A 27,691-nucleotide genomic window follows, 5' to 3' on the forward strand; every position below is an offset into this window, starting at 1 on the left:
ATTTTATAAACATGACTACACTGCTTGAAGTGAGAAAGCAAATAAAAGAGCCAGTTACATTAATCTGGCAGTCCACATTCTGTAGGGGGAGAGGTGTTGGGGGTTAACGCCCTTGCATGGGCTAGAGACAATATGGCCCTATTCTAGGCACCAAGAGTAAGATCAGCCAAGGGGACAAGGAAGACAGAAATGTAAAACATGTTCTAGATACTTGAAACAGCTGAGGTTGGGCCGGGCCAGAACAAGGGTCCGGGAACTTCATTTGGGGCTCACACATAGGTGGAAGGAACCCAGCCTCTTGGGTCATCTTCTGCTCCTTTCCCAGACGTGTTAGAGGGTAGCTGGACTGGAAATGCAGCAGCAGGAAGTCGAACTGCACCCCAATACGGGATGTCGGGGTCACAGATGGTGGCTCCTTCTTCTGTATGTTTATGTACATGTACAGTACTTTTCCTTCTTTAAGACATCTTCCCTTACATTAATGCATTTAATAGGCCTTATTTACATGGGAGCTTTCAAAATTCATGAAAAAATGGAATTGTAACATTAATTTATTTGGGTGTAAGAAGATTCTGAAATCCAAATACACAGTTTTTTCATAATATGCATTACCATAAATGTTGAAGACACTTTATATCTGATTCTATTAACAAAAACGAATTATTCAGAGACCCTGGCTTTGCCTAATACCTTTTCACAGAAGTCCTACTTTCTTCTGATGATGATCCAACCTTTGCCACCCACTCCAGTGGAGAGGACCTCATCTTCCATGTTTCCTGTGGGGGACAGGACTAAGAGTCAGGGCGATGCTCATCTGTTCTCCTTTTCTTCCTTTCTTTCTTTTTCTTTCTCTCTCTCTCTCAATATTTATTTATTTATTTGAAAAGGCATGTTTATAGAGAAGAGGAGAAACAGAGAGAAAGACTGTCCATCTACTGGTTCACTCAAAAACAGCCAAAATCACCAGCTCTGAGCCAATCCGAAGCCAGGAGCCAGGAACTTCCTCCAGGTCTCCCACACCGGTGGGTCCCAAGGCTTTGGGCTGTCCTCTACTGCTTTCCCAGGTCATAAGCAGAGAGCTGGATGGGAAATGGAGAAGCTGGGACATGAACTGGCATCCATATGGAATGTCAATGCTGCAAGATGGAGGATTAGCCAGTAGTAGCTTTTGCCCTGTCCCCTCATTGATATTTTTTTTAGAATACAGATATAGAACACCTGAACATCCTCATCTAAAAGTTTCTTCATTTTCTCTACTCAAAGTTTTTCAAAATTTTATCTGAGAGGCAGAGATACAGAGCTACTAAGAGCTCCCATCCACTGTTTTTCACTCCTATAATACTATGATTCGCAAGCTGAGAAGGTTCTTTCAGCAAAGATGATGACCAACAAAGTGGAGAAGCGACCAATGGAATGGGAGAAAATCTGCACAAAATACAACAGATGGAGGAATAATATCCAGGATTTGTAAAGAGATTCGGAAACTCAATGAGAGTAAAACAACTCTGTAAAAAAAATGGGCAAAGGAAATGAACATTTTTCAAAAGAGTAAATTCAAATGGATAATAGAGATTTGAAAAAATGCTTAAGCTCCCTAGTTGTCAGGGAAATACAAATGAAAACCTAACTCCATCTAACTCCAGTGAGATTGGTCTGCATTCAGAACTATATAAACAACACTTGCTGGCATGAATGTAAGGAGAAAGATACCCTCCTTAATTGCTGGTGGGAGTGTAGGCTAGTACAATCACCATGGAAGTCTGTACGGAGAGTGCTAAGAACTGAAAATTGATCTGCCACATGACCCAGCTATCCCACTTCAGGGAATATATCCAAAGGAAATGAGACCTGCGTGTGAAAAATGGATCTGTAGTCTTTTATACATAGCAGCACAGATGCCTGAAAAAAGAGTGACTAAACAAACTGTGGTGCATCTAGTCCATGGACTCTTACTTGACCAATAAAAAGAATGAAATTCAACCATTTGCAACCAAATGTTCCCAACTTGAGACCATTATGTTCGGTGAAATAAGTCAATCCCAAAATGTTCTCTCTGTTATAAGGCAACCTTCATGCAAAAACAAGATTAATAGCCCTTTAAATATTGTTTTTGCTATATCTCAGAAGGCTTGATATGTTTTTAGTTTCATTTTATTCAGAAAAGTATTTTTTTCTTATTCATTTCCTCTCTGAGTCACAGGTCATGCAGTAGCACTGTTTGCCTCAACAAGGATTTTGATTTTCTTTTTCATTTCTTCAGTGATACACTGGTCATTCAGTAGCATGCAATTTAACTTTATCTTCGCTAATTCTCTATTTTTTTTCTTTTTGTTGTTGATTTTGTTTTATGGCTTATCATTTAAGGAGATACATAGTAACTGTGTAATAGAGACTATCACGTCCAGATGTGAAGATGTAATACGGTATACATCTCTACTTCAAAATCAAAGACGGATTACTAATGAAATTGATAGATACATTGTGAAAATAGGATGCTGATTGTCTGCCATTGTCCATTCCCACAATGTTAGGATACACTTAAAGAACAGAATGATGGTCTTATGACTGACCATGAAGGACTACACTAATGTAATGATTTAGGTGGAGGTCTGGGGACGAGGGAAGGGAAATCCCAGAGCCTACGGAACTATACCATAAAAATTATAAAATAAACAAATTAAAAACAAAAAGAAACAAACAAAGCCCCTAGGATTTGACAATTTTAAGCTGACAGCCAAGAGTTTGATCCAGTTTTCATGTAGGGATCCAAGTAATCGAGCCATCACCATCCTCCTAGGATACTGCAATCTGGAGTGGAGCTGGGACTTGAACCCAGATACTCTTATATGGAATGCAGACATCCCAACACAAGGCTTAAATACTAGGCCACGACCTGCCTTTGTCCTAACCCATCCATGGTATTAAACAGGTGGGTTGAAACTTTCTGATTCTGTGTACTGACCCTGGAACTTGTTATCTTTCATCATTGCAGTTACACAAGCTTTTCACATTTTACTTATATGGCAAATCCTTTGAACTGTTTTCTTGTTTTTGTTTTTTTTAAAAAAAACTAATTGGTACCTTCTCTGTTTCAATCCCCCCTGGCTTCAGGGTCAAGTATATCAACTATAATCCTAGGAGTGCATTAATTTCTTCTTATTTATCTACTATTTATTTGAAAGGCAAAGCCATACGGAAAGGGAAGAAGAAAGAGAGATCTTCCATCTGTTGGTTCATTCCCTGAATAACTGCAAAAGCCAGGGCTGGGCCAAGTCCAAGCTAGGAGCCCAACCAGATTTTCTATGTAGGTGGCAGGATCCAAGCAGTTGGCATGTTCTGCTACTTTTCCCGAGTTCAGCAGCAGGGAGCTGCATCACAAGTGGAACACCTGGGACACAAAGCAGTGCTCCTATGGGATGCCAGTGTGATTGCCAGTGGCTTAATCTGTTAGGCCACAACACTGGCCACTCCTCATAATTTCTTATGAAAGCTCTGATAACCAGCACTATGGTCTTTATGAATATTTAGCTATTAGAGAAAAATTTCACTAAAAATGATTGCTCAAGTTTTAAATTTTAAAATTTCTCCATAAAAATACACGAAAGTAATATTTTCAACTGGTAAAAATGTACATGAATGGGTCATTACAGTCTAGAAATTAAAGCAGAGTATTAAGAAAACCACCTAAAGCAGATCATTAATAGCACTTTGCATCTTACATCTTAGTGTTAAACTGGGGCCTAAAAACATATCTTGTGTCACAGGAAAATTTCTAAAATCTGTTATAACTGACTTATAAAAACATGAAGATATTACTCTGCAATAATACAGAACAATGCTTCATGTACTGTGCTGGCGCTGGCAGGGATTTCTCTCACACTGCAGGCTGCAGGTGAACAGTCCAACCTGAAGAGCTAAAAGCAGCTCACGCCTGACAAGCTCCTCTATTTCAGCTCTCACAGGTCACGAGCTTCTGCTTCTGTCCTATCTTTCTAGCTTTGAGATGAATCAGGAAAAGGAAAAACTCTGACTCCTCCAAATTACAGTACTTATAAATCACTGTTTCTCTACTCCATGTGTAGCTATAAACCATCCTTGATGCTACTGTCTCAATTCGTTTCTATTTCCAGCTAGGACACAAGCCAGTAACCACAATGGCACAAAAATAATGCTTGCTAAGGATGAGGACATTTCCTTATATGGCTTCTCAACTTACTCATTCAGTAACGCTTTCAGATGGAGCTGCAAGCTGCGCACTGCTGTGTGAACGTTATTCAGTTCTCTTGACTTCTGCTGAGGTCTGGGTAAGCGCTGTGGAGCTGACTGGTGCTGAGTTTCAAAGTACCGATAGAACTCATAGCTGCGCTTGAGCTCTTCCAAACAGGCAGAGTGAGCGTGAGGTAGACCTTGTGTCACATCAGATAAAATACGATGAGGCAACAGTGCTGGAGCATGCGAAGGCCCCGGAGGTGAACTGGCCGGAGAAAGCAACAGGGCTAGCCGCCTGAAGAACTCTGAACTCTGCGCCACCCAGAGCTGGAACAAAACCTAACAGAAAGATTAGATCAATAAAAAGATTGGTCAGCATTCAAAACAAAGTATTGATGTATTTATCTTGAACTTCTGGCTTACATTTCTGACTTTATCCTAAATAACGAGTATAGCTGAGCTTGAACTAACTCCACGTTAGTTAAAAATTTTATATCAAATTCTGCAGTCAGGGCACGGTGGGAACGTCGGAGCAGAAACAATGCTAATACATGACATAGAACAGTTCTACTCTAGAGAGGTATTGATGGAATGTTCTAAACAGAAAGTAGTATTCCTTCGTGAATTAAAATGTTCACATGAGAGAAATGAAGACAGTGGAGTACACAGTAAGTCCAAAGAGATAGTTACTAAAGGATTCACAGTTTGGGGTTCAAAATTACACTATTTTCTTGGCTTGGTAGTTAACCAAGAATCTATCACAAAAATCAGCCCAAGAATGATCCTCATACAAGCAATGTCAGGATGAGAATCCATGAGCCATCTTCTCAGGACAAGGCCTGACTCCCTGTGGCAGAGGATTTCTCCAATACCGTCTTATTGGAGACAGACAGCTCCAAAACAAACATTAGCAATCCAATATGAGTATGGGCAGGCAGACAGCAAAGAGAGGACTGAATCACTTCAGGGTTAATGGATTCTGCCTACTCATAACTATAGTGGACATTTTTTAGATGGTGTCATCAAAGAAATTTTAGAATTATATAAATAATTATTTCATTTAAGCCTACATATATTTTAAAGAAAGCAAGGTCAAATTTTTAAATTCCCAGAGGCTTTTAATTGAGGATTTCTTGGATACAAACTTAAAAGTGTTCTTATTTAACTGTTGTTTTATAATTACAATTTTTTATTCTTGGGCCCAGTGCAATAGCATAGCAGCTAAAGCCCTCGCCTTGAATGCAATGGGATCCCGTATGGTGCTGGTTTTAATTCCTGCAGCTCCAATTCCCATCCAGCTCCCTGCTTGTGGCCTGGAAAGCAGTTGAGGACAGCCCAAGGTCTTGGGGCCCTGCACCTGCATGGGAGACCTGGAGGAAGTTCCTGGCTCCTGGCTTCGGACTGGCGCAGCACCAGCCATTGTGCTCATTTGGGAGATGAATCATCGGATGGAAGATCTTCCTCTCTGTCTCTCATCCTCTCTGTATAATCTAACTTGGCAATAAAAACAAAAAAATAAGTCTTAAAATTTTTTTCTTAATTCTTCTTGTTAGTTCAGAAAATATTCTCCTAAGATTTATTTTTATTTATTTGAAAGGCAGAATTATAGAGACAGAGAGAAAGTAAGGGAGAGACAGAAAGAGACCTTCTACTGCTAGCTCACTCCACAAATGGACACAATAGCTGGGGATGGGCCAGGTCAGCATCAGCAGACAGGAACTTCATATGGATCTCCCGGGTGGGTGTAAGAGTCCAAGTGCATTAGCAAAGAGCTGGGTTAGACCCACAGAATGCCCGGGTTTTGAACAAGAGACCATACGGGATGCCTGCTATGCCACAACACTGGTCCCAGAAAATATTTCCCGGACATCTACTGTATGTCAGCATTTTTATAGGTGCTAACAATAGAACCATGACCAAAAAAACAAAAAACAAACAAACAAAAAACCCTTCATGCTGATAAAATGTATTCTAAAAGGAGGCAAATGGGCAATACAGAAACCAACAAGATAGAATCTTTGATTAATGAGGTGTGAAGAAAAGCACTACACTGGGTCATCATCTGCTGCTTTCTCAGGCACAGCAGCTGGGCGCTGGCTAGGAAGCGGAGCACCCAGGCTTTGAACCAGCACTCTCACATGGACACCAATGTTGCAAGTGGTGCTTAATTTACCACACCACGGTGTCAGTCCCCAGATGTTCAATTTTTATGTAGTTAAATGTATTCTTTTACATGCCTTTTAATACATGAAAAAAAACCTATTCAAGCTTTTAAACAATTTTCCAAGGGAAGATGTAGCTCTAAAACGGTTTATCTATATTTATTGAAACAAATGAGTAAAAAAAAAATCATATTGGTTTATCATTACATGAAATTACCCCTAAAGTCAAAGACATTTTTATAAGAACTGTTTTGACATCAAAAATAAAGATTCAATCAAGCATTATGATTATCTCAGTTTTTAAAAACTGTCGCAGAAGTCACCGAGACATTTATAAGGACAGTAACGATGCCCAGCTTCTTCCTTAGCTCTTTCTTTGACCAGCGGATTACCTTCAAAGCAGGCAAGCTGAAACCATCTGTAAGATCATGTGCTTCCTCTTCAGAAATCTGCTCTTCACTGAGGCCAAGGCCCAGCTCCTTAAAAGGCACCACACAGATGTAGTTGGTTACATTGTCGCTCTCAGAGTTCAGGGGGTAGGTTAAATTAGGTTAAGGCAATCAACAAAGCCTTTTTCGTTAAACTTTAAAAGGTACAGTAACATTGCTCAAAACTGTTTACTGACCTTTCCTGTACATTTTTGTTTAAGATTTATGCCAGTTTTTAAAACATAAATTATTCTTAACACCTAATACATAAGTATCTTAAAGTTTATTTATTTGATAGGCAGAGAAAGTGTAAATTGGGCTTGGTGGGACGGCTCAGTTGGCTAATCTACCTCTAAGAGCAGGGATCCCATATGAGTGCTGATTTGCATCCAAGCTACTCCACTTCCCATTCAGCTCCCTGCTTGTGGTCTGGAAAAGCAGTAGGTGACTCAAAACCTTGGGACTCTGCACTCATGTGGGAGACTCCGAGGAAGCTCGCAGCTCTTGGCTTCTGGCTTTGGATCAGCTCTGGCTGTTGGAGTCTTTAGGGAAGTGAACCTGCAGATGGAAGATCTTTCTCTCTGTATATCTGCCTTGGCAATAAAAAGTAAATAAATCTTAAAAAAAGAAAAATAAAAAAGAGTAAGATGGAGAAGCCTTCCACCATCAGTTCATTCTACAAATGCCTACAATGGCTGGATTTGCAGCCAGAAGCTGAGAACACAACACTGTCTTCCATGTGGTTGGCACAAACCTACTTATTTTTATTGTCACCAGGGTCTGCATTAGTAGGAAGCTAACTAGCAAGCCAGGAGCCAGAGCTGGGAAGCAAACCCAACTATTCCCATATGGGCACAAGGGCACCTCAATTGCTAAGCTAAAAGGCTGACCCTTAAATAAAAGCACAAACATAACATCTCAGATATTTTATAAGATACTTGTGAATAAAGGTTTTTATGTCTAGATAACGAAACATGAAACTTTTCAAAGGCATTAAAATGCTACTTTAATTATTTCTGATACCCTTTTCCTCAGTGTACCCCAGAACATCATTAGCTGAACAGCTTTTGTAACACAAAGTCTACAATAGTACTAAGTTTGTCCTATATAAATTACTGCTGTTTCCTTGTCCTTACGAGCATATACTAATAGCCATAAATGATTTTCCCCTTTTAACTCCTTTTTAAGAAGTTATACCCATATAATTTTTTAATATTGAATCATCTTTGGATTTCTAGCATAATCCTGTAATAACTGCAGTAGATTAAATATACATCCTAGTTCAATATTTTATATCTCCATTTATGATGCTAATGTAGTTATTGTATTTTTAATATGTCATATTTCGCTACTGAGACTACAGTGTTTTTTTAAATATTTATTTATTTTACTTAGGAGTTACAGAGAGACAGTGAGATTTCCTAATCACTGACTCACTCCCTAAATGGCCACAATGTCCTGAGCTAGGCTGGTCCAAAGCTGGTATCCCAGGAGCCTCTTCTGGGTCTCTCATGTAGGTGCAGGGGTCTAAGGACATGGGCCATCCTTTCCAGTTTGCCCAGACCATAAGCAGAGAGTTAGACTGAAAGTGGAGTAGCTGTGACTTGAACTAATGCCATATGTGATGCTGGTCCCACAGAAGATTAGCTTCCCATAACACAGTACCAGCTCAGCACTATAATATGTTTATGAATATAATGACATGCAGGAGTCTCTTCTGTCTTGACTTTTTTTCTTTTTAAAGATTTCTTTATTTGAAAGGCAGAGAGAGAAAGAGACAGAGAGATGGAGTTTTCATTCACTGGCTTACTCTTAAATGGCTAAAATGGCCAGGATTGGGCCAGATCTTAAGACAGGAGCCTGGAACTACATCCTGGGTCCAAGTATTTGGGTCATTTTCTGATGACTTCTCAGGTGGATTATCATGGAGCTGAATCTATCAGCAGAGAATAGCTGGGATTTGAATTGGCATTCTAACATGGGACATCAGCTTAATTTACGCACCAAAAATGTGTCCCCTTTACTTTTCTGTTTTTAAATTTCCATTTATTTTCTTTGGAAAGGTATATTTACAGAGGAAAGAAGAGACAGAGAGAAAAATCTTTCATCTGCTGGTTCACAAACCAAATGTCTGAAATGGCTGGAATGAAACAGATCTGAAGCTAGGAGTCAGGAGTTTCTTCTGGGTCTCCCATGCAGGTGGCAGGGTCCCAAAGGCTTCGGATATCCCCCAAGGCTTTCTAGGCCACAAGCAGGGAGCTGGATGGGAATTGGAGCAGCTGGGACATAAACTCGTGCCCATATAGGATGTTGCTCTTGGAGGTAGAAGACAAGCAGTTGAGCCACTGCATCAGCCTCAACTTATTAAAAAAAAATCTTTGCTATAGTCTCAATAAAAAAAAAATCAAATCATCGAGAGGGTAGGTGTTTGGCATAGTAGTTAAGCTTCAGCTCGACTGAGTTCTGAGTTCCAACCATTCCAATTTTCTGAAAATGCACACACACTGTGAGGCAGCAGATGATAGCTGAAGTACTGGCATCTCTGCCAATCACATGAGAAACCTGGACTGAGTTCTTGGATCCTGCCTTTTGTCTGACCTAGTCCTGGCTGCTGCAGGTATTTGGGAACTAAACCACTGAATTAATGCACTCATTCTGTCTGTCTTAATGCCTTTCAATGAAATATATTCAACAAAATGAATTTTAAAAACAACTGGATCAAGTGGTTAGCTTTTCCCCTATTTAACATTAGAATAGATAACACATTCACAGGATTCAAAATTCACGAGGCATTGAGGAGCTGCAGTGAAAACTGCTTCGCACCCTTGCCCATTTGCCACTAACTTTTTTACCCAAAGGGAATGGAAATCCCTGTCACCACTATCTTCCATGTGGCTCAAGAAATTCTATGCAGAGCTGATGTGATAACCTAGTGGCTAAGTCCTTGCCTTGCATGTGCTGGGATGCCATATGGGCACTAGTTCATGTCCTGGCTGCTCTACTTCCCATCCAGCCCTCTCCTTGTGTCCTGGAAAGCAGTTGAGGACCGTCCAAAGCCTTGGGACCCTGCACCTGCGTGGGAGACCTGGAAGAGTGAACACAGACTTTGGCAGATCTCCCCCTGTGTGCTTTCTCTGTATATCTGCCTTTCCAAGAAAAATAAATAAATATTTTATGCATATATATGTAAAAGCAAATGCAACTATTAACAAGTTGCGGAGATAAGTATATAGTGAAATAGGTATACACACAAACATGCAAATACATCCACACTTAGTTGTCTCCACATTTGTAGAATTTTTTTAGGTACCAAAGGGAAGATACTCAAATACAGTTCTGTGCACCTGCTACATTTTTTCTCTCAATAAAATGTATATATCATTCCACAACACTGTGTTAAGAACTCTATAATAGCTACATACTTTTTATGTTTTGCATATAATGTTATTTTCTCTTTAAAATAGAATATACATTTCCGATTTATTTTCTCTTTGAACATACTTCTTTAAACATGTTAATACACATATTTATTCTGTCTTACTAGCACCTGTCATAAACCCGGCAGGCATCTAGCCAATGGGGAAGCTGTACAAGTTCTTGACCACTATTACAATGAATTATATCCATTTTCAAAGGGGCAATATGACATAGGAAATACACACAAACAGAAATGAGAGATTCACTCAAGTTCTAAATCCTACAGTCAAACATACAATCAATTACTAGTTGTGTGACGCTTAGTAAGCACTTAACTTTTGCTTTTTGCTTTCTCCTAAAGTAGAGACAAGACAACATAGCTAGGAAGATCTGTGTAGGATATAAGGATAGAAAGTAAAATATTTTGCACTATATTATTATGCACTGTTATTGTCAGTGATACAATAGCATGCAGAAATTATGCTGTAATTATCCATTTATTCATAATTTTACTTATAAATCTTCACTAAAATGACGATCTTATATTTTTTCAAAAAATTTATTTCATTTATTTGAAAGTCAGAGTTACAAGTAGAGAGAAGAGTGAGAGATATTTCATTAGCTGCTTCACCTCTCAATTGGTTGCAGGGGCTGGGACTGGGCCAAGCAAAAGCCTAGAAGCAGAAGCTTCTTCTAGGTCTCGTCTGTGGGTACAGGGAGCCAATCACTAGGGCCATCCTCTGTTGCCTTTCCAAGCACAATAGTAGGGAGCTGAATTGTAAGCAAAACAGCCAGGACACAAACTGGTGCCCATATGGGATATCAGCCTGGTAGGCAAAGGCTTAACAAACCACTTTACAACATGGGTCCCAAAATGAAAAAGAAAAGATCTGATTTCCAGATTCAGCAACTAATAAAGCCCAAATTAGAACTTCCTTCAGTCTGCCCCTAGGGTCTGGTGGTAATCTCCTGTTGCTAGGTTATTACCATGCCATGATATAAATGCCTCATATTCAGTAATTTTTTGAAATCACACCGAGGAAATCTAGGCTTTTTTTCTTTTCTTTTTTTTTTACTTTATTCTCTGGACGGGTGAAGGGAGGCACCTCAACTTTTTTTCCTTGCTAAAAATGAGCCACACAAAAGCAGAGGAATTTCTTCCCGTCTATTATTGTCATTCCTCCTGGAATGCAGTTCCAATTTTAAAATAGAAGTGCTGATGGAAATTAGTTTCTAAATAGGTAATCTTAGTTTATACTTAACACAGGATGCAGCTATTCTATCTGTTATGACTGGGTATATTGCTTACTTTCACAGATGGACAGAAAAGGATATTTTTTCAGCATATATAAGGTAGCTAGCCTTGCTGCTTGGAAGTTGGCTCTGACAGTTCTGTAGACAGCTTTCCGAAGACCGAGAAGATGCTGGCTGCGATGCTGTCCAGCTTTATTAAATGGGCAAGCAGCACTGACCCTGTCAAGCAAACTTGAAAAGTAAAATGTGATACAACTGTACAGGTGTCCTAAAGCATTCGTTTCCTACATCACAATTCTACTTAGAAAAAAATTGGCCTTTTTCACATCTTTCATTAGTAAGTAGTTATAAATATTCAACTCAAACAGCTACTTATTTGATGTCCACCAGTAAAAAGGACAAATGAGCAAAAATCTCAAAGATTTAAGGCTTCCTCTGATATGGAGAGACAATAAATTTTAGTTCAAGGATGAGAAAAGCATAATATGTAAAAATGTGTTTCTTTTTTACACAGCTACCCTGCTTGTTAAAATATACTATATTGGAATTATTTCACATTCATCTTTCAAAACCTACATATAAAAGATGTTTTAAAGTCTTTAAGTATAAAAACTTTCATATTCTTAATATACACTAAGACAGTTTCATTAATTATATATTTGGTGACTTGTACAGAACAATCAAATACTGCATAAAAATATATTCTGTACATTCATAAAAATAGGATAAAATTACTTACCCACCTGCTGCCACTGGCACTTACCTACTCAAAATGAAGTAGGGGATGCAGAAAGATAACAGGACCAGTGGCCAACAGGGGAATGCAAGTAGAAAGGCAAAGTAAGGGTTACTCTCAAAACTGTTTAAGAGGAAGCACGTATCTTGACACTTTCCTTAGTGAACAGAACCTATCTGAAACAGTGACATATAATGTATTGATGTATAGCTGAGAGTACACATGATTAAATAGTACACAGTTAAGTGGATAATATTTTTTTCACCTAATCAATATCCTCTATCAATAACAAAACAAACACCTGCATTTATAAATTTCCTGCACTTTAGCCACAAAGTGTAAAAAAAAAAATTCTAACTCAGACTTAAAAATCATAAGCCAAATAAGAATATATTCAAGCACTGGAAATCCATAAAAAGCAGAGGACAGTGGTTGACATTTATTTTTAAATATGAGAACGTAGGAAGAGAAGGTTCATGTATTTGTCAGAGAGAACAAATTGAAGCAGAAACAAAACACCATTCATGATTGTAATATATGGCATGACGCTTATGCTCCACTTTATTAATGTTAGAAATAAAAAATTCTAAGAATTGGCTTTAAATTTATTATTCCTCATCAATTTAAAAATCCATTGTCCACTTAAATGGAGAAACAACACAATTCCTTGTAATACTTCCACCTGTCTGGCATTTGAATGGGCAGGAAGTCCTAAACTGGAGGCAACTTACGTCTGACTCACTTTGCCTTTTCATGCCAATTCCACACTTATGAGTAAAAGAGGGAAATGATAAAAGGCACAAGATTGTAAGCATTAGTTGGACATAGAGTACAGCCACTCAACTTAGGCATCACAGTAAAACGCTGTGCAAGCGAAGAATGAAAAGGAGTTATTCCTAACTTTAACAGTTGTTTTTAACAAGCTGTTTCAAAATGAAATGAAGTTTCCTCTCCTCGGGGAACAGGTGTATTCAGTCTAGTGAAGAACAAAATCACTAGACACAAAGGGCTGCTTACCCTTTAGAGTGAAGTGAATTCCTCTTAAAACTTAGGGCTGTTCAAACTCAGAACTGTTGTGTTGAACCCAACAGGGTAAACAATAAGATAAATGCTGGCGATTCTTCCACTTTTCTGTGCTATGATTTTGCAGAAACTCATTTTATGTCCAGATTATCTAAGTACAACTCTAGAGCACAACAGAGCAAAGGGCATGATGACTGCATGGGTTTTGTTATTCCCAATTTTTGTGATTTTTCTAGATTAAGGCTCATTAAAAGCAATGATTATTTTGCTCCACATACTTTCTTCCATCAATAGATTGCAAAGGTTACATTTGTTTCTAAACACATTCAGTAAAATCATCTTGGATAGCTTTAAGCAGGCAGCCTAATGCACTGAACATAGGCTTCACTGTGTGTCTTTGCAAAAGCGTCCAGTCTACGATATGGAACACAGCTGGTGCTCAATAAATATAACTTCTTTTCAAAAGTAGAAAAAGGATTCAGAATATCCTGAAGCTTCTAGTATACTCACAGCTGTACCGGTGAACACTTAATTCCCAAAGGACTGTAAAACAGCACTAGTTGCATGATATATTAAGAATTTCAGTGGGTTAATATTTCCTAAAATTTACCTAAAGAATATTTGAGAGTACATGCTGAGACTTCTTTTTCAAAATGAACGCATGTGAGATACAGGTGTCATTTAAACTGAAGGTTGAGGGCGTTTGAGCAGCAAGCATTTACTGAGTAACTATAGCACACTAGGTTCAATGCTGTGTGTCCCCACGTACTGCCTTACATGTTACATGGTAGAACAGGGAAGACTCTTGTCAGCATATTTTGGTTTTCCAAAATAGATGAAGAGATTCACACTCCTTGTAAATGTTATTTTTTCACTTAGCAGTTAATGGATTATAATAAGCACTAAAGAAAAACTTGTTTTTTCTTATAGAAATACAATATGGAAGTGTAAATAGGTCACCTTGAATTAAGTAGCAAACAGAATCACTTAAAAATATAATAAAAAATGAACTCACAGTGTAAATCCTCTGGAGATGACTTCGGTTTCTTGAATGAGACGTAAAGATTTTCTTACAAGGTTAGTAAATGCGCGGCTGTTTATGGCCATATCTTCCAAATGAAAAGTGTACTTTTTTAGGGTCACTTGTAATTTGACTGTCCTCCATAAGCTCAAGGCTCGTATAATCAGATAAACAAATAGAATCACTCCCCAGACCAGCCAGGAAGACACAATCCACGAACTGGGAAGCACAAGGAGCAAACTAATGAAGGCAAGTAGCACTGAGACATCCCTAGGGATAGAGAATCAACAGAACAGCATCCATCAAACAAGGAAAAGAACTGCCTGTTTCAGTCAGTAAAAACAATGATACATTCAGGTTTACCACTAGGTTCTTTGTAAAGCAAGACTTAAAAAATTACATGTAGTAAGGTCAATTCAGATATTATGGAAAATGAATTAAAAGTTTATTTTGGCACAAAGGTTTTTGAAACAGAGGCACAGGAGAGCTCTTCAAAAAGTTCATGGGAGGGCCTGGCACAGTCGCCTAGAGGCTAAAGTCCTCGCCTTGAACATGCTGGGATCCGACATGGGCGCCAGTTCAAATACGAGCAGCCCCACTTCCCATCCAGCTCCCTGCTTGTGGCCTGGGAAAGCAGTGAAAGACAGCCCAAAGCCTTGGGACCCTGCACCCGTGTGGGAGACCCAGAAGAAGCTCCTGGCTCCTGGCTTCGGATTGGTGCAGCACCAGCCGTTGAGCCCACTTGGGGAGTGAATAATCGGACGGAAGATCTTCCTCTCTGTCTCTCCTCCTCTCTGTATATCTGACTTTGTAATAAAAATAAATAAATCTTTAAAACTAAAAAGTTCATGGGAAATACATATTACAAAGTAGGCAAAGATTTCAAAATCTCAATGTACCTAAAATAGTTATTTCTTTTTTTTTTAAAAAAAGATTTACTTATTTTTTTATTGGAAAGGTGGATATACAGAGAGGAGAGACAGAGAAGGAGATCTTCCATCCCATGGTTCACTCCCCAACCAGCCACAATGGCTGGAGCTGAGTCAATCCGAAGCCAGGAGCCAGGAGCTTCCTCCGAGTCTCTCACGGGTCCCAAAGCCTTGGGCTGTCGTTTTCCGACTGCTCTCTCAGGCTACAAGCAGGGAGCTGGGAGCTGGATGGGAAGCGGGGCCGCCTGGATTAGAACTGGCACCCATATGCTATCCTGGTGCGTTCAAGGCAAGCTCCTTAACTGCTATGCTATTGCGTCGGGCCCAAATATTTATTTTTACTTTCCATGAACTTTCTCAAGTGCCTTTGTAGCTTGCAAATCTCTAGCTACTTGTCAGTGAACAGATTTAGTGAAATGATGTCAGAAATATGTATCTTCATAAATAACTTTAATACAATGTAAGCACTTTAATAATGAAATGTAAACAATACATAATAATGTAAATAATGATCATGTAAAAATAATAAAACATAAACCATAAAATGTAAACACTAGAAGGAGTGTATAGTTGAAGAGTAATTGTTTTGAATAGCTATCTAAGTTTAATTTGAAAACTATATATTTGGCACAGACCATGATTTGGAAAAATTTTGGTCTTTTACTATTTTAATTTGAAATATCAAAAAAAAATTTTATTCACGTCAATTTTAAATCTAATAGAGTAAAAGTTTTCTTTTAAGCAATGCAGGGTTACTTTAAAAGGTGTGCACGTAAGAAGGAAGGTGGCATGGGGGAATGTATTTGAGAGTATCCATAAAACAGTATCAACAGGGGCCCGGCGCAGTGGCACAAGTGGTTAAGGTCCTCGCCTTGCACGCCCGGGATCCCATATGGGCGCCGGTTCTATCCCGGCAGCCCCGCTTCCCTTCCAGCTCCCTGCCTGTGGCCTGGGAAAGCAGTCGAGGACGGCCCAAAGCCTTGGGACCCTGCACCCGCGTGGGAGACCCAGAAGAGGCTCCTGGCTTCAGATCGGCATAGTATCGGCCCGTTGCGCTCACTTGGGGAGTGAATCATCGGACGGAAGATCTTCCTCTCTGTCTCTCCTCTCTGTATATCCGCCTTTCCAATAAAAATAAAATAAATCTTTAAAAAAAACACAAAACAGTATCAACAACACTTGGAGAATGTTAGAGGCATTCTGCAAAGGAAACAACAGTAGAAATGTTTCTTAATATTTATTGATCCTAGGGCCCAGCGCCGTGGCCTAGTGGCTAAAGTCCTCGCCTTGAACATGTTAGGAGCCCATATGGGCGCTGGTTCTAATCCCGGCAGCTCCACTTCGCATCCAGCTTCCTGTTTGTGGCCTGGGAAAGCAGTCGAGGACGGCCCAAAGCCCTGGGACTCTGCACCCATGTGGGAGACCCAGAAGAGGTTCCTGACTCCTGGCTTGGGATTGGCACAGCACCGGCCATTGGGATCACTTTGGGAGTGAACCATAGCATGGAATATCTTCCTCTCTGTCTCTCCTCCTCTCTGTATATCTGACTTTGTAATAAAAACAAATAAATCTTTAAAAAAAAATTATTGACCCTAGTTGTTGTTGAAATTCCATTTTGTAGATGATTCTAATCATATCATAAAGCCAAACCTCATTATATGCTTAAAATTTGTTAACATAAAGTATAAAAGCATTTTTTGTATTCATAGTTGCATAAACACATTTGTGGACAAAAGAAGCTTAAAAGGAAAATATTAAATTCTTGAACTTCCACAGTTCCTTCTAGGAGCACCTTAAATGCCTCTATTCTGCAGTATAAGATGCTTTATTTTTTTATGATGACATCTGAGTAACAAACATGATACTTATTACAGCACGAAACATGCCAGTCTGCCAAGACAAAATTCTGAGCACTGAGGCCAATGACTCAGTGCAACAGCTTGAGCAGCAGTGACTTAATTCATTTTCTTAATTTGCAAAGGACATAACAATTCTTTACATATAATCCCTTTCTACTATTCAGCTCCTCACCCCCCATAAATTATGGGCTGAGACTCTGAATCAGATTCAAATATTTAAAGTGTTGACATTTTTTAGGATAGTCTGAATAACGGAGTTATGTTGCTTGCCATCTCTCCTCACCCAACCCAAAGAGAGTTGCCTTGTGTATTTCCATGTCCTGTGCTACCCTGGGTGGCTCTACAATGTGGTTATGGTATAACTGATTAGTCTAAGGAAGCATAAATAATTGGCTAAGTTTGCATAAACAAGCACAGGTATATGGGGGGTAAAGCATTTTTGAGTGCAGAGGAGTTTGTTCACTGGGTTGTTAAGCCGAGTTGGAAAGATGTAATAGTTAATTTTTTCCAGCTTAATTTTAAATAATAATTACCCTGGAAAAGCAATTATTTTTGGCCTCTGGTATAGTATTACATTAATTATAATGCTAAATACATGGCATGTTCATAATGTCTATATTATGCAGAATATTATAGTTAGAATAATGCTAATGCTCTATATGTAAGCAACCAAGAAAGAGATTTTCTGGACAGTACCAAATATTAGGGGTTGCCAGGGAGCAAAGTGTTGGAAGGTGTCCATTTTCCTGTTGTTCAGGTTGCCCTGCAGACAGGATACTGGGATCAAGTAGCTCAATCAGCTCCACATCCTCTTGTAAAAGGACTTCCTGTTGCAGGATGGTATGTAGTGAGTCGAGTCGGAATCCAATATCCTATCCATTAAAATACCGGAAGAGAGGTATTAATACATACACAACACTGTTATAAAATGTTAAACTCCTAATTCCAGTACAATCTAGAGGTGCTTAATTTCAGTTCAGGATCAAAGAAGACATACTAGTCTAACTGATCTTAAATTTGATGGATGAGATTTTACTATAAAGGTAAAATAATAAAGATTGAGGTGAATAATGTTGAGCCACCAGATGGGAATACAACTTTTATAATACTGAGCCATACAGTAACTGCAGATTAATATACTTGTCTAGTTAATGCTAATTCATTAATTGAAGATGTTGACCTTAGGTACTATTACAATGTAGCTAATAGCTAAGAATTATGTCAGTAGGATCTCAACAAACAGGCATTCAAATATTTAAAACTTCATTATTGATCAATAAAACACAAATCCACACTAACGATTGCATATCATTTAGTAGCTTGCCAAATGCCTTCACATATACCAGCTAATTAAGTGTTCCCTCTCCTTCAGCCAGTGATTAAAGCATATCTTCTTTGAGCCAGGCACTATTTTTGACACCGAAGACACAAACAATGAACAAGATATAGAAATCATTACTTTTAAAGAGTTGGTCAAAGAAGAGAACTGAAAATTAGATACCATACAATGTGGAAAAGAATGCAATGAGGTATGCATCCTGGGTACTAAACAATGTCAAGGAAGGACCATTCTCAAAATCAGAAAAAGTACAAAGAAAAGTAGAGCCAAGTGTTAAACAAGAACTGCCCAGGCAGAAGATCGGGATGGGACAGAATGAAAGCCCTTCTAATTTGGGGGAATAATCTGATATTGTAGGCAGAATACATGTGGTGTGCAGGTGAAATGAGGCAGCACTGTTTGAACAGACAAGTTAATTCTTACAGAAACCCAATCACATACAATCTCCTCCTCCTCTCCATTTCACACAGAGAAAACCTAAGGCCAAAAAGGTTAAGTCATGTACCAGAATTCTGATCTCAAGTAAGTTCTTGGTAGTTAACACATTGCACTGACCTCAATAATCGTTCTACAAAGATGAAACCTTGAACATAGAACTTGATAATCTGGATTGCTTTAGAACTAATTTTACTCTGTGAAAAGATAATCAAAATCAACTAAGGAAGGTAACATGAGCTTTGGAATCAGGGAATCACTGTTCAAATTCCAGATCTTTTTACCACAATATTCTTTTTTTGTTGTTAAAAACTTATATTTTACTTGAAAAAGAGGAGAGACAAAGAGAATGAGAGATAGAAATATCTTCATCCACTGTTTCTCTAATAAATGACCACAATGGTCAGAGTCGAGTTGGTCCAAAGCCAGGATTCAGGAGCCTCTTCTCGGTCTCCCTCATGGGTGCAGGGTCCCAAGGCTTTGGACCATCCACTACTGCTTTCCCAGGCCATAAGCAGGGAGCTGGATGGGAAGTGGAGCAGCTGGAACATGAACTGGCACCCCTATTGGTTGCTGATGTTTGCAAGGGGAGGGCTAGCAAACTGAGCCATTGCATTGGGCCTTCAGCATTCACTTTAAAAAATTTTTTTAATTATTTAGGAGTTCTGTGATTTATTAGTACTGTGAGACTGAACTGATCCCATTAATAGATATGCATTCCCTTTGCTAAAAGAGGAATACTTATCAATGGAAGCAGGTGGTAGGACTATATTATTTAACAAAGTTTCAACAACTATCAGAATATTCTAAATTGGCTAATAAAAGGGTTATGAAAAACACAGATAAGCCCAAATTTAAAGGTTCCAAGTAATTTCAGAAGTTCTAATAAAAATCAATCATTGGCCAAATCAGCAGCAAAACAAATTTCAATCATTGAATCTCTCACTAATGGAGGGAGCCATGAGAAATGACAAAAAGAAGTAAAATGAAGACTCACCAACTTGTGAAGTAAGTCATCTTTCTTACTGTCTTGGGGAGAGAAAATCCAACTGCTGACAGTTTGTGTTACTTTTAACAGGATGCCTTGCTGAAAGAGATTAATTATATTGCACAGGATTATTAAACCACAAATAGCATATAAATGCAGATAAGCTATCTCTAATTAATTAAAAGACAACAAAGAATCACCCAAGTTACATGTCCTGTCAATGTTTCCCTCCCTTGTTAGTTTCCAAATGCAGTTGCATGTCATAATTACTTGGATATTTTAATTAAAAACATATTCCAGGGCCCCCAAAGCAAAGATTCTGATTCAACAGGTCTGTAATGAGGCTAAAAATCTGAATTTGAAGTGTGGTCAGAAGTCACTCTAATATAGCCCATTTATTTTGAGAATACTATATGCTATCTCTTTCCATATGATGATCGTATTTCTTTCAGAATGAAAACATCTGGGTAATGCAAGTACTCAAATAGTAAGATTATTTCATTCAATCATACTAAGGCAGTAAGATATTTTATTAATTATTTTTGTGCGATAGAAATATTCTGCTTAACATTTTTCCAGCTCTGTGCTTGTGCCCTGGGAAAGCAGACGACAGTCTAAAGTGTTGGGACCCTGCACCCATCTGGGAGACCTGGAAGAGGATCTCCTGGCTCCTGGCTTCAAATCAGATCAGCTCTGGCGGTTGTGGCCATTTGGGAATGAGCCAGCAGATGGAAGATTTTTCTCTCTGCCTCTTCTTTCTGTAAAACTGCTTTTCCAATAAAATAAATGAATACATAAACGATATAAGTAAATACTAGACAGCACAAAAAATGAGACAAAATGCTTATTTTGGTCAAAACTAAAATTTACTTGAATATTTTATTATTTTAGTAAATACAGCAAGTAGAACACAAGTGACTCTAGTAAGGGTCTTGTATAAAATCAAATTAATGGAGTCCTTTGAGTATCAGCCTCAAGATGCTGTGCATCAACTATGGGATATTTACTAGCTCCCTCTGGATATATATCCCAAACACACACATGCATGTATCTCCAATTTACACTTTTAAGAAATCTTAACGATATGAGGAAGGACATTTCATCTGTCTGTATTGTAGGGGTAAAGGAAAGAGCAGTTTAAATAGTCATTAAGGTAAAGAACAAAAGATTAAGCCATAAATGAGCATGCTTTCTTACTTTTGGCTCTACTTTTATAGGAGGTTTCTGTTGTCCCTCTGTTGTGCATTTTTCTGGTTTTGGTGACAAAGAAGAGCATATTTCAAAGTCCGTGTGTCCTAAATCCTGTAAGTACTGGTAAAGTGGAGAATTCTGTAAAAGAGACATATAAAATAAATCAAGTTTCAAGATCAGTATAGCTTTCAATGCCAAATTCAATACAAAAACCATTATGATTGCTATAGTCAGGTTCTGTAAGATAAAACAATCTTCAACACAGCTGCCAACCAAAATTTATCAATACAGAATGTCTTTTCAAGACAAACATTTTATTCTAGAAGTGCAAGGGATTACAAATCCGACATACCAGCATGCATGGTGGACCAACGGCACATGGATGGGGCAGGAAGTAAAGGAGAAACCATTAGTGGACTGCCTGAAACAAAGACCACTAAGTAAAAGGGCTTCACACAGAAGGTGACCTTTGGTCACCGGTGGTACTAGTTGTTGCCAGGAGAATGTCTTCATGGAACTAACTTCACTAGAAAATTCCAGTTTGGGAAAGACTCTGGCAGCTCCTGTTACAAGTATACTTGCCTAGGGTCTTCCTTGCATGGCTTTCTGTGACTTCATTTTTATTAAGGTTTGATACATGGATTCCATTTTGGTATTCCAACTTGTACCTAGCTGGTTACTAAGTTACTTTATTTGCAACATCTCAGATAAGGTTCTCAACAAACTCTAAAAGGAATCATTATCATCATTACCATTTCCGTTAATTCCCATTTCATAGCTGAGAAAATGGATTTCCTAGGTTAAAGAAAGCAGGATTGACTGACAAAATCAGGGTCAAAGTCAATGCTCTGAAATGTTACATTAACCAAGAGAAAAAATAGGGTGGGCATTTAGTGTAGTAATTAAAACACTAGGCAAGTCACCTATGCCACATATTGGAGTATCTGGTTTCGATATCTGGCTCGTTGATCCCAGCTTCCTAGTAAGGTAGTCTTTAGGGGACAGCAGTATGGCTCAGGTAACTGGGTTCTGTTACCCACACGAAATGCCTCTGGTTGAGTTTCTGGATCCCAGCTCTCATCCTGGCAGGCTGCAAGCAGTTTGGTGGTGAATCAGGGCAAGGGAGTATTGTTTACTCTTTCTATCAAATGAGTTAACAAGGAAACTGAAAAACAAAACAAAAACAAAAACAAACAAAGCATCTCAAAATGGAGATGCTATTTTAGTCTAATGGTTTAGATGTCTGGGTTCCTTAAAAATCAGTATTCTCTGATTTGTCTGGTGAGGCAGACACCAAATCAGCTAACTTAGAGTTTAGTACAAAGATACCTAGCAGAGTAACAACTACAGAAATGGACTAATTGCAATGGAACCAGGAGATATTACTAAATTAGAGCCAAACTTTCACAAAACAATGTTCTTGAGCATGAAAAATGAGAAAGAGAGAATTTGCTGGAGTGGTAGCCATCTGCTGGGTATCAGCTTGAGAGAACAGCAATTTGAGCCAAATATCTTCCTTTTAAACTATGTTCAATCTCTCATTTAAGAACAATATTCGGTGGCTAATGTTGTGGTTTAACAGCCTAATCCTCCACCTTCAAGTACTAGCATTTCTGGGCACCAGTTTGTGCCCTGGCTACTACACTTCCCATCTAGCTCCTTGCCTGTGATCTGGGAAAGCAGTCGAGGATGGTCCAAAGCTTTCCATGACCCTGCACCCTTTTGGGAGACCTGGAAGTGGCCTCTGGCTACTAGCTTCAGATCAGCTCAACTCTGGCTGTTGTGGTCATTTCGAAAGTGAACCAGCAGAGAAGAGATCTTTCTTTGTCTATCCGTAAACTGGCCTTTCCAATAAAAATAAATAAATCTTTTAAGGAAAAAAATGTTCAAAAAACTATGGAGAACAATGTTTTTTATTTCTCTTCTGGATTTAAAAACCTTTGATGGCATAAGTGGTTAATCTTTTACCATCTATAATGTATGCCCAAATATTGCTGTGAATTACTCAGTACATACTTTCAAACTGAACTGTGAATCCCACCCTGCCACCAGGGTGGCAAAACAACAAGAACTCACAAACAAAACACCATCACCACAAAACTCCAGTCAATCTGTTTGGGCTGAACTTTAAAACAGTTTACATACTTTAAGCACACACACACACACACACACACCCCTGATTTCAAGCCAGTCAAATCCTTTCTTCAAATGAACTCCCATGGGGAAGGACAACAAATAAGATGGATCAAAGTGGATTTACTCAATCTTAGGGTCAGCAAACTTTTGCTGTAAAAAGCCAGATAGTGAATAGTTCAGACTGTGCTGCTCTATATGATCTGTGTCACAAATAAGCACATCCTCTTCTGTAGTGCGAAAACAAGTCACAGCACGTACAGAAACTAATGAGCAAGGTTATATTCCAATCGAACTTCATGGACAGATGAAACTGAACTTAATTGGTATTTCATGTGCCAGAAAATTTCATTCTTCTGATATTCTTTCCACCTTTTAAAAATGTAAAAACCATTTTTTCTTCACAAGTCATACAAAAAATGATGAGGCTGGGGCAAAGGTGACCCAGCAGCCTTAACTTGTGTCCTGAGCACATGGTCACGATGCACAGGCATACTCTTGGCTACTCACTGTGCTTGGTGAACAGTCCTGCCCTTTTTTATTGCATGCAGAACTGCTGATGCTATGCTTCATGTATGGTTTCAAGGTTCCTTCCCATTGTCCACGTTAGGTCACAGATCATGAAATGACAGAATACACCATTTGATCAGAGATATCTTTTAAAGCCATCAACAGGGATCCTGGGCCCGATATGATAGTGTTGTGGCTAAAGTCCTCGCCTTGCATGCGCCGGGATCCTATATGGGCACTGGTTCTAATCCTGGTGGCCCCGCTTCCCATCCAGCTCTCTGCTTGGGGCTTGGGAAAGCAGTTGAGGACGGCCCAAAGCCTTGGGACTCTGCACTTATGTGGAAGACCCGGAAGAAGCTCCTGGCTTCAGATTGGCTAAGCTACAGTCATTGTGGTCACTTGGGGAGTGAATCATCGGATGGAAGATCTTCCTCTCTGCCTCTCTTCTCTGTATATCCGCCTTTCCAATAAAAATAAAAACAAAACAAAACAAAACAAAAAAAAAAAACAAAGGGGTTCAGAAATGGTGGCCTAGTAGCTAAAGTCCTTGCCTTGCACACACCAGGATCCCATGTGGGTACCGGTTTGTGTTCTGGCAGCTCCACTTCCCATCCAGCTCCCTGCTTGTGGCCTGGGAAAGCAGTAGAGAATGGCCCAAGAACTTGGAACCCTACACCCACATGAGAGACCCCAAGGTGGCTCCTGGCTTCTAGCTTTGGATCAGCTCCAGCCATTGCAGCCATTGTGGCCACTTAGGGAGTGAACCAGCTGATGGAAGACCTTTCTGTCTCTCCTTCTCCCTGTAGATCAGACTTTCCAGTAAAAATGGATAAATCTTAATAAAAGAAAAAGAAAGAAAAGAAAAAAAAAACCAACAGAGGGGCAGCAAATACTTGGCTTGCCATATCGTTTTGCAGGGGAATTTACATATTCAACATATTCAGCTTTTATCACCATAACTGAAAATGGCAGCATTAATTTTTCACCCCAAGTACTACAGATAATGCCCAACAGTGTCATGTGATAAAGTAATCCCACTAACAGCCCATTCTGCCTTTTCTCCAAACAGAAAACTTCTGATTAACTTTTTAGCAGATTTTACATGGCTTTTTTTGTTTCGAAAGTGTGACATTTTCATTTGTGCTATGCAATTACGGATGATGCTGCTATAGCTTTTATCTCTTCTCCACCTGCAGTGACAAACTGCATCACTTTCATTTTTAAAAGGAAGCACTGATTTACATTTGGGAACTATGGTTTGCCAAGGCAATCATTGTGTTTAGTTTCATGGCTTCAGGTAAGCAAGTATTTGACAGTCTGATAGAAGGCAATCTTAGTAGAATGGGGATGAATGCACTGCAGGTCTAATAAATTTCTAAACATTCATTACTCGATTTCCATTTGTACTTTCCTATTTTGGGGGATCAGCACAAATAATATCATATCCTAATATATATAAACCCAGATATTAAATGAATGTATTTCACTGTTTTTTACCTTGTGCTTCAATCACTTAGAAGCCAGTAAAAAATTTAAAATTTTAGAAACAGACAAATGAAAAACAAATTATGTTTTGGTTAAATACTTCAATGTCAGACAGGATGAACTCAGAAGCCTTGTCGTGAGTACATGAGCAGTTTCAAGGAATACAGAGATTTTCAGTGAAATTATTCTTCACAATGCAAAAGATGTTTATGACATAAACTTTCATCACTTTTTCTCTTCTGACAGATTTCAGGATTCTACATTTTATAGCAGGAAACACAGGAAATTTCAAAATTTTTGGCTTTAAGAGTCCCTATGCTCTTGAAAATTATTCAGGGCCCCCACAAAATTTTGTTTATGTAGATGTCTAATGATATTTGTCACATTAGAAATTAAAAAGATTTTAATATTTTACTTAAAAATATCCTTAAGTCAGGCCTGGCATCATGTTCTAGTGGCAGAAGTCCTCGCCTTGCACTCACCAGGATCCCAGAGGGGCGCCAGCTGCTCCACTTCCCATCCAGCTCCCTGCTTGTGGCTTAGGAAAGCAGTCGAGGATGTCCCAAAGCTTGGGAACCTGCACCTGTGTGGGAGAACCGGAAGAGGCTCCTGGCTCCTGGTTTTGAATTGGCTCAGCTCTGGCCATCGTGGCCGCCTGGAGGGCAAATCAACAGATGGAAGACCTTCCTCTCTGACTCTCCTGTTCCTTGTGTATGTGATTTTCCAATAAAAATTAAATGAAACTTTAAAGAAAGAAAGAAAAAAAAGACAGCAAGTCCATCACAATGTTAATTAAACAACAAGTTTTCTAAAGATTTTTTTTTTCCATTTGAAAAGCATATTTATAGACAGGTGACACAGAGATCCTCCATCTGCTGGTCCATTACACAAATGGCCAAAATGGCCAGAGCTGAGTGAATCTGAAGTTAGGTGCCAGGAATCTCCACTGAGGACCCAGACAGGAAGCTGGAAGTGGAGTAGAGCAGCTGGGATACAAACCAACACCCATAAAAGATGCCAGTGCTGCAGGTCAAGCCTGCCGTACTACGGTGCCAGCCAAACAAGATTTTTCTAATTAAAATATTCCTAAGTTGAAGAATATTTACTGAGAAAAGTGTACTGTTTTACATTTTTTTTTAAATGTCTACTTGCTTTGCCTAATGGAAGGCTGAGAAATACTTATAATTGCGTCTGATTTTAGTGTGCTGTGTGTGCAGTTTATTGTTTACTTCATAATTTACTGGGGGAAGAACATAAACAAGTCTACGACCAATACTCAGTTGGAAAGGGAAAACTATTTTAGTAGTCTTTCCTGATTATAGCAGCAATTACGAACAGCCACACCCAAATTCAACAACTGATCATTTTTTTATTAAGTTAATTAATTTCATTTTATGACACAGTTTCATAGGCTCTGGGATTGCAACTGATCTTTTTATTTTTTTTAAACATTTATTTATTTTATTGTAAAGGCAGATGTAAGGAGAGGAGGAGAGACAGAGAGGAAGATCTTCCGTCCGATGGCTCATTCCCCAACTGACCGCAAAGGTCAGTGCTGCACCAATCTTAAGCCAGAAGCCAGGAACTTTCTCCAGGTCTCCCACATGGGTGCAGGAACCCAAAGCTTTGGGCTGTCTTTGACTGCTTTCCTTAGGCCACAAGCAGGGAGCTGGATGGGAAGTGGAGCTGCCGGGATTAGAATTGGCGCCCACATGGGATTCCAGTGTGTTCAAGGTGAGGACTTTAAGTGCTAGACCACCACGCTGGGCCCAAACTGATCATTTAGAAGATGAATTTCAATGTAGAGTATGAGGCCACACTGACAAAATTTTTGTACTCCAAACATGCATGAGAATCACAGAGAAAAAGGCAAAAAAAGTCTTAATATTGTAATTTTTTTCTTCTATAGCAAGGTGAAGCATCGTATTGAAAGCTATCCTGACCACTTACATATTTAAAGGTTTGGGGCTGTGACACTTATCAACTATTAAGTATACAGAAATACTTATTTTTCATATTACAAATATTATTCTTGGCTCATGGCAGCTTAGGAAGGATATTTTGGTGTGTGAGGGGTGGAAGGCATAGGTCGTAACAGGTAATTTTTTCTATTACAACTTTTTCCCCTGGTTCAAGCAAAATATAGCCACAACCATTTTAGTGAAGTTGTTTTTTTGAAGAGAAATCATTAGCACTGGACTCCAACTATAATTTTGAAGTTTTGGAGAATGTTATTGTCACCAAAAGAAATATGAGAAACCTCAGACGCAGCATGTGGGAGCTCTGCCTCAGGAAATCCTTGTGGTCCACTATTCCTGTAAATTTTAGCTGACAAAAAAAAAAATCATAACACCAGAAATATTCTGCTTCATGAAACACAGCCAAGAGCCTTTGGTTGTGTTAGGATTGTTTTAGGGGCTGAAACATATTTTTCCTATAAAAATAAACAAAAGTATACAGGAAATCCCCACATTTTTTGCTGAACAAGTATTATATGAAAATGGCTCATTCAATTCCTTTGCTTTTGCTACTTCATGTAGTCTCCAAAAGAGTCATCCACCAAAGATGATGA

The 27,691-nt window shown here is 38.9% G+C and overlaps 1 protein-coding gene across 3 annotated transcripts in view; it reads right to left on the reverse strand.

Moving 5' to 3' along the window:
- VEZT (vezatin, adherens junctions transmembrane protein) overlaps window positions 1–27,691 on the reverse strand; it is a 63,130-nt gene that overhangs the window by 14,972 nt on the left and 20,467 nt on the right. The window contains exons 2-8 of one of the 3 annotated variants that reach the window (XM_040980681.1): window positions 20,998–21,129; window positions 19,810–19,895; window positions 17,735–17,910; window positions 14,245–14,520; window positions 11,552–11,701; window positions 6,764–6,911; window positions 4,217–4,548 (exon numbers count right to left, since the gene is read on the reverse strand). In XM_040980681.1, the coding sequence (XP_040836615.1) occupies window positions 4,217–4,548; window positions 6,764–6,911; window positions 11,552–11,701; window positions 14,245–14,520; window positions 17,735–17,910; window positions 19,810–19,895; window positions 20,998–21,076 (1,247 nt within the window). In that variant the 5' untranslated portion in view covers window positions 21,077–21,129. Of the gene's footprint in view, window positions 1–4,216; window positions 4,549–6,763; window positions 6,912–11,551; window positions 11,702–14,244; window positions 14,521–17,734; window positions 17,911–19,809; window positions 19,900–20,997; window positions 21,130–27,691 lie in introns of all 3 variants that reach the window. The other 2 variants (XM_040980670.1, XM_040980663.1) reach the window with 2 other exon arrangements.

The sequence above is a fragment of the Ochotona curzoniae genome, unplaced genomic scaffold, assembly GCF_017591425.1.
Source record: "Ochotona curzoniae isolate NIBS_2020 unplaced genomic scaffold, NIBS_Ocur_1.0 contig_1014, whole genome shotgun sequence".
NCBI classification, from domain to species: Eukaryota; Metazoa; Chordata; class Mammalia; order Lagomorpha; family Ochotonidae; genus Ochotona; species Ochotona curzoniae.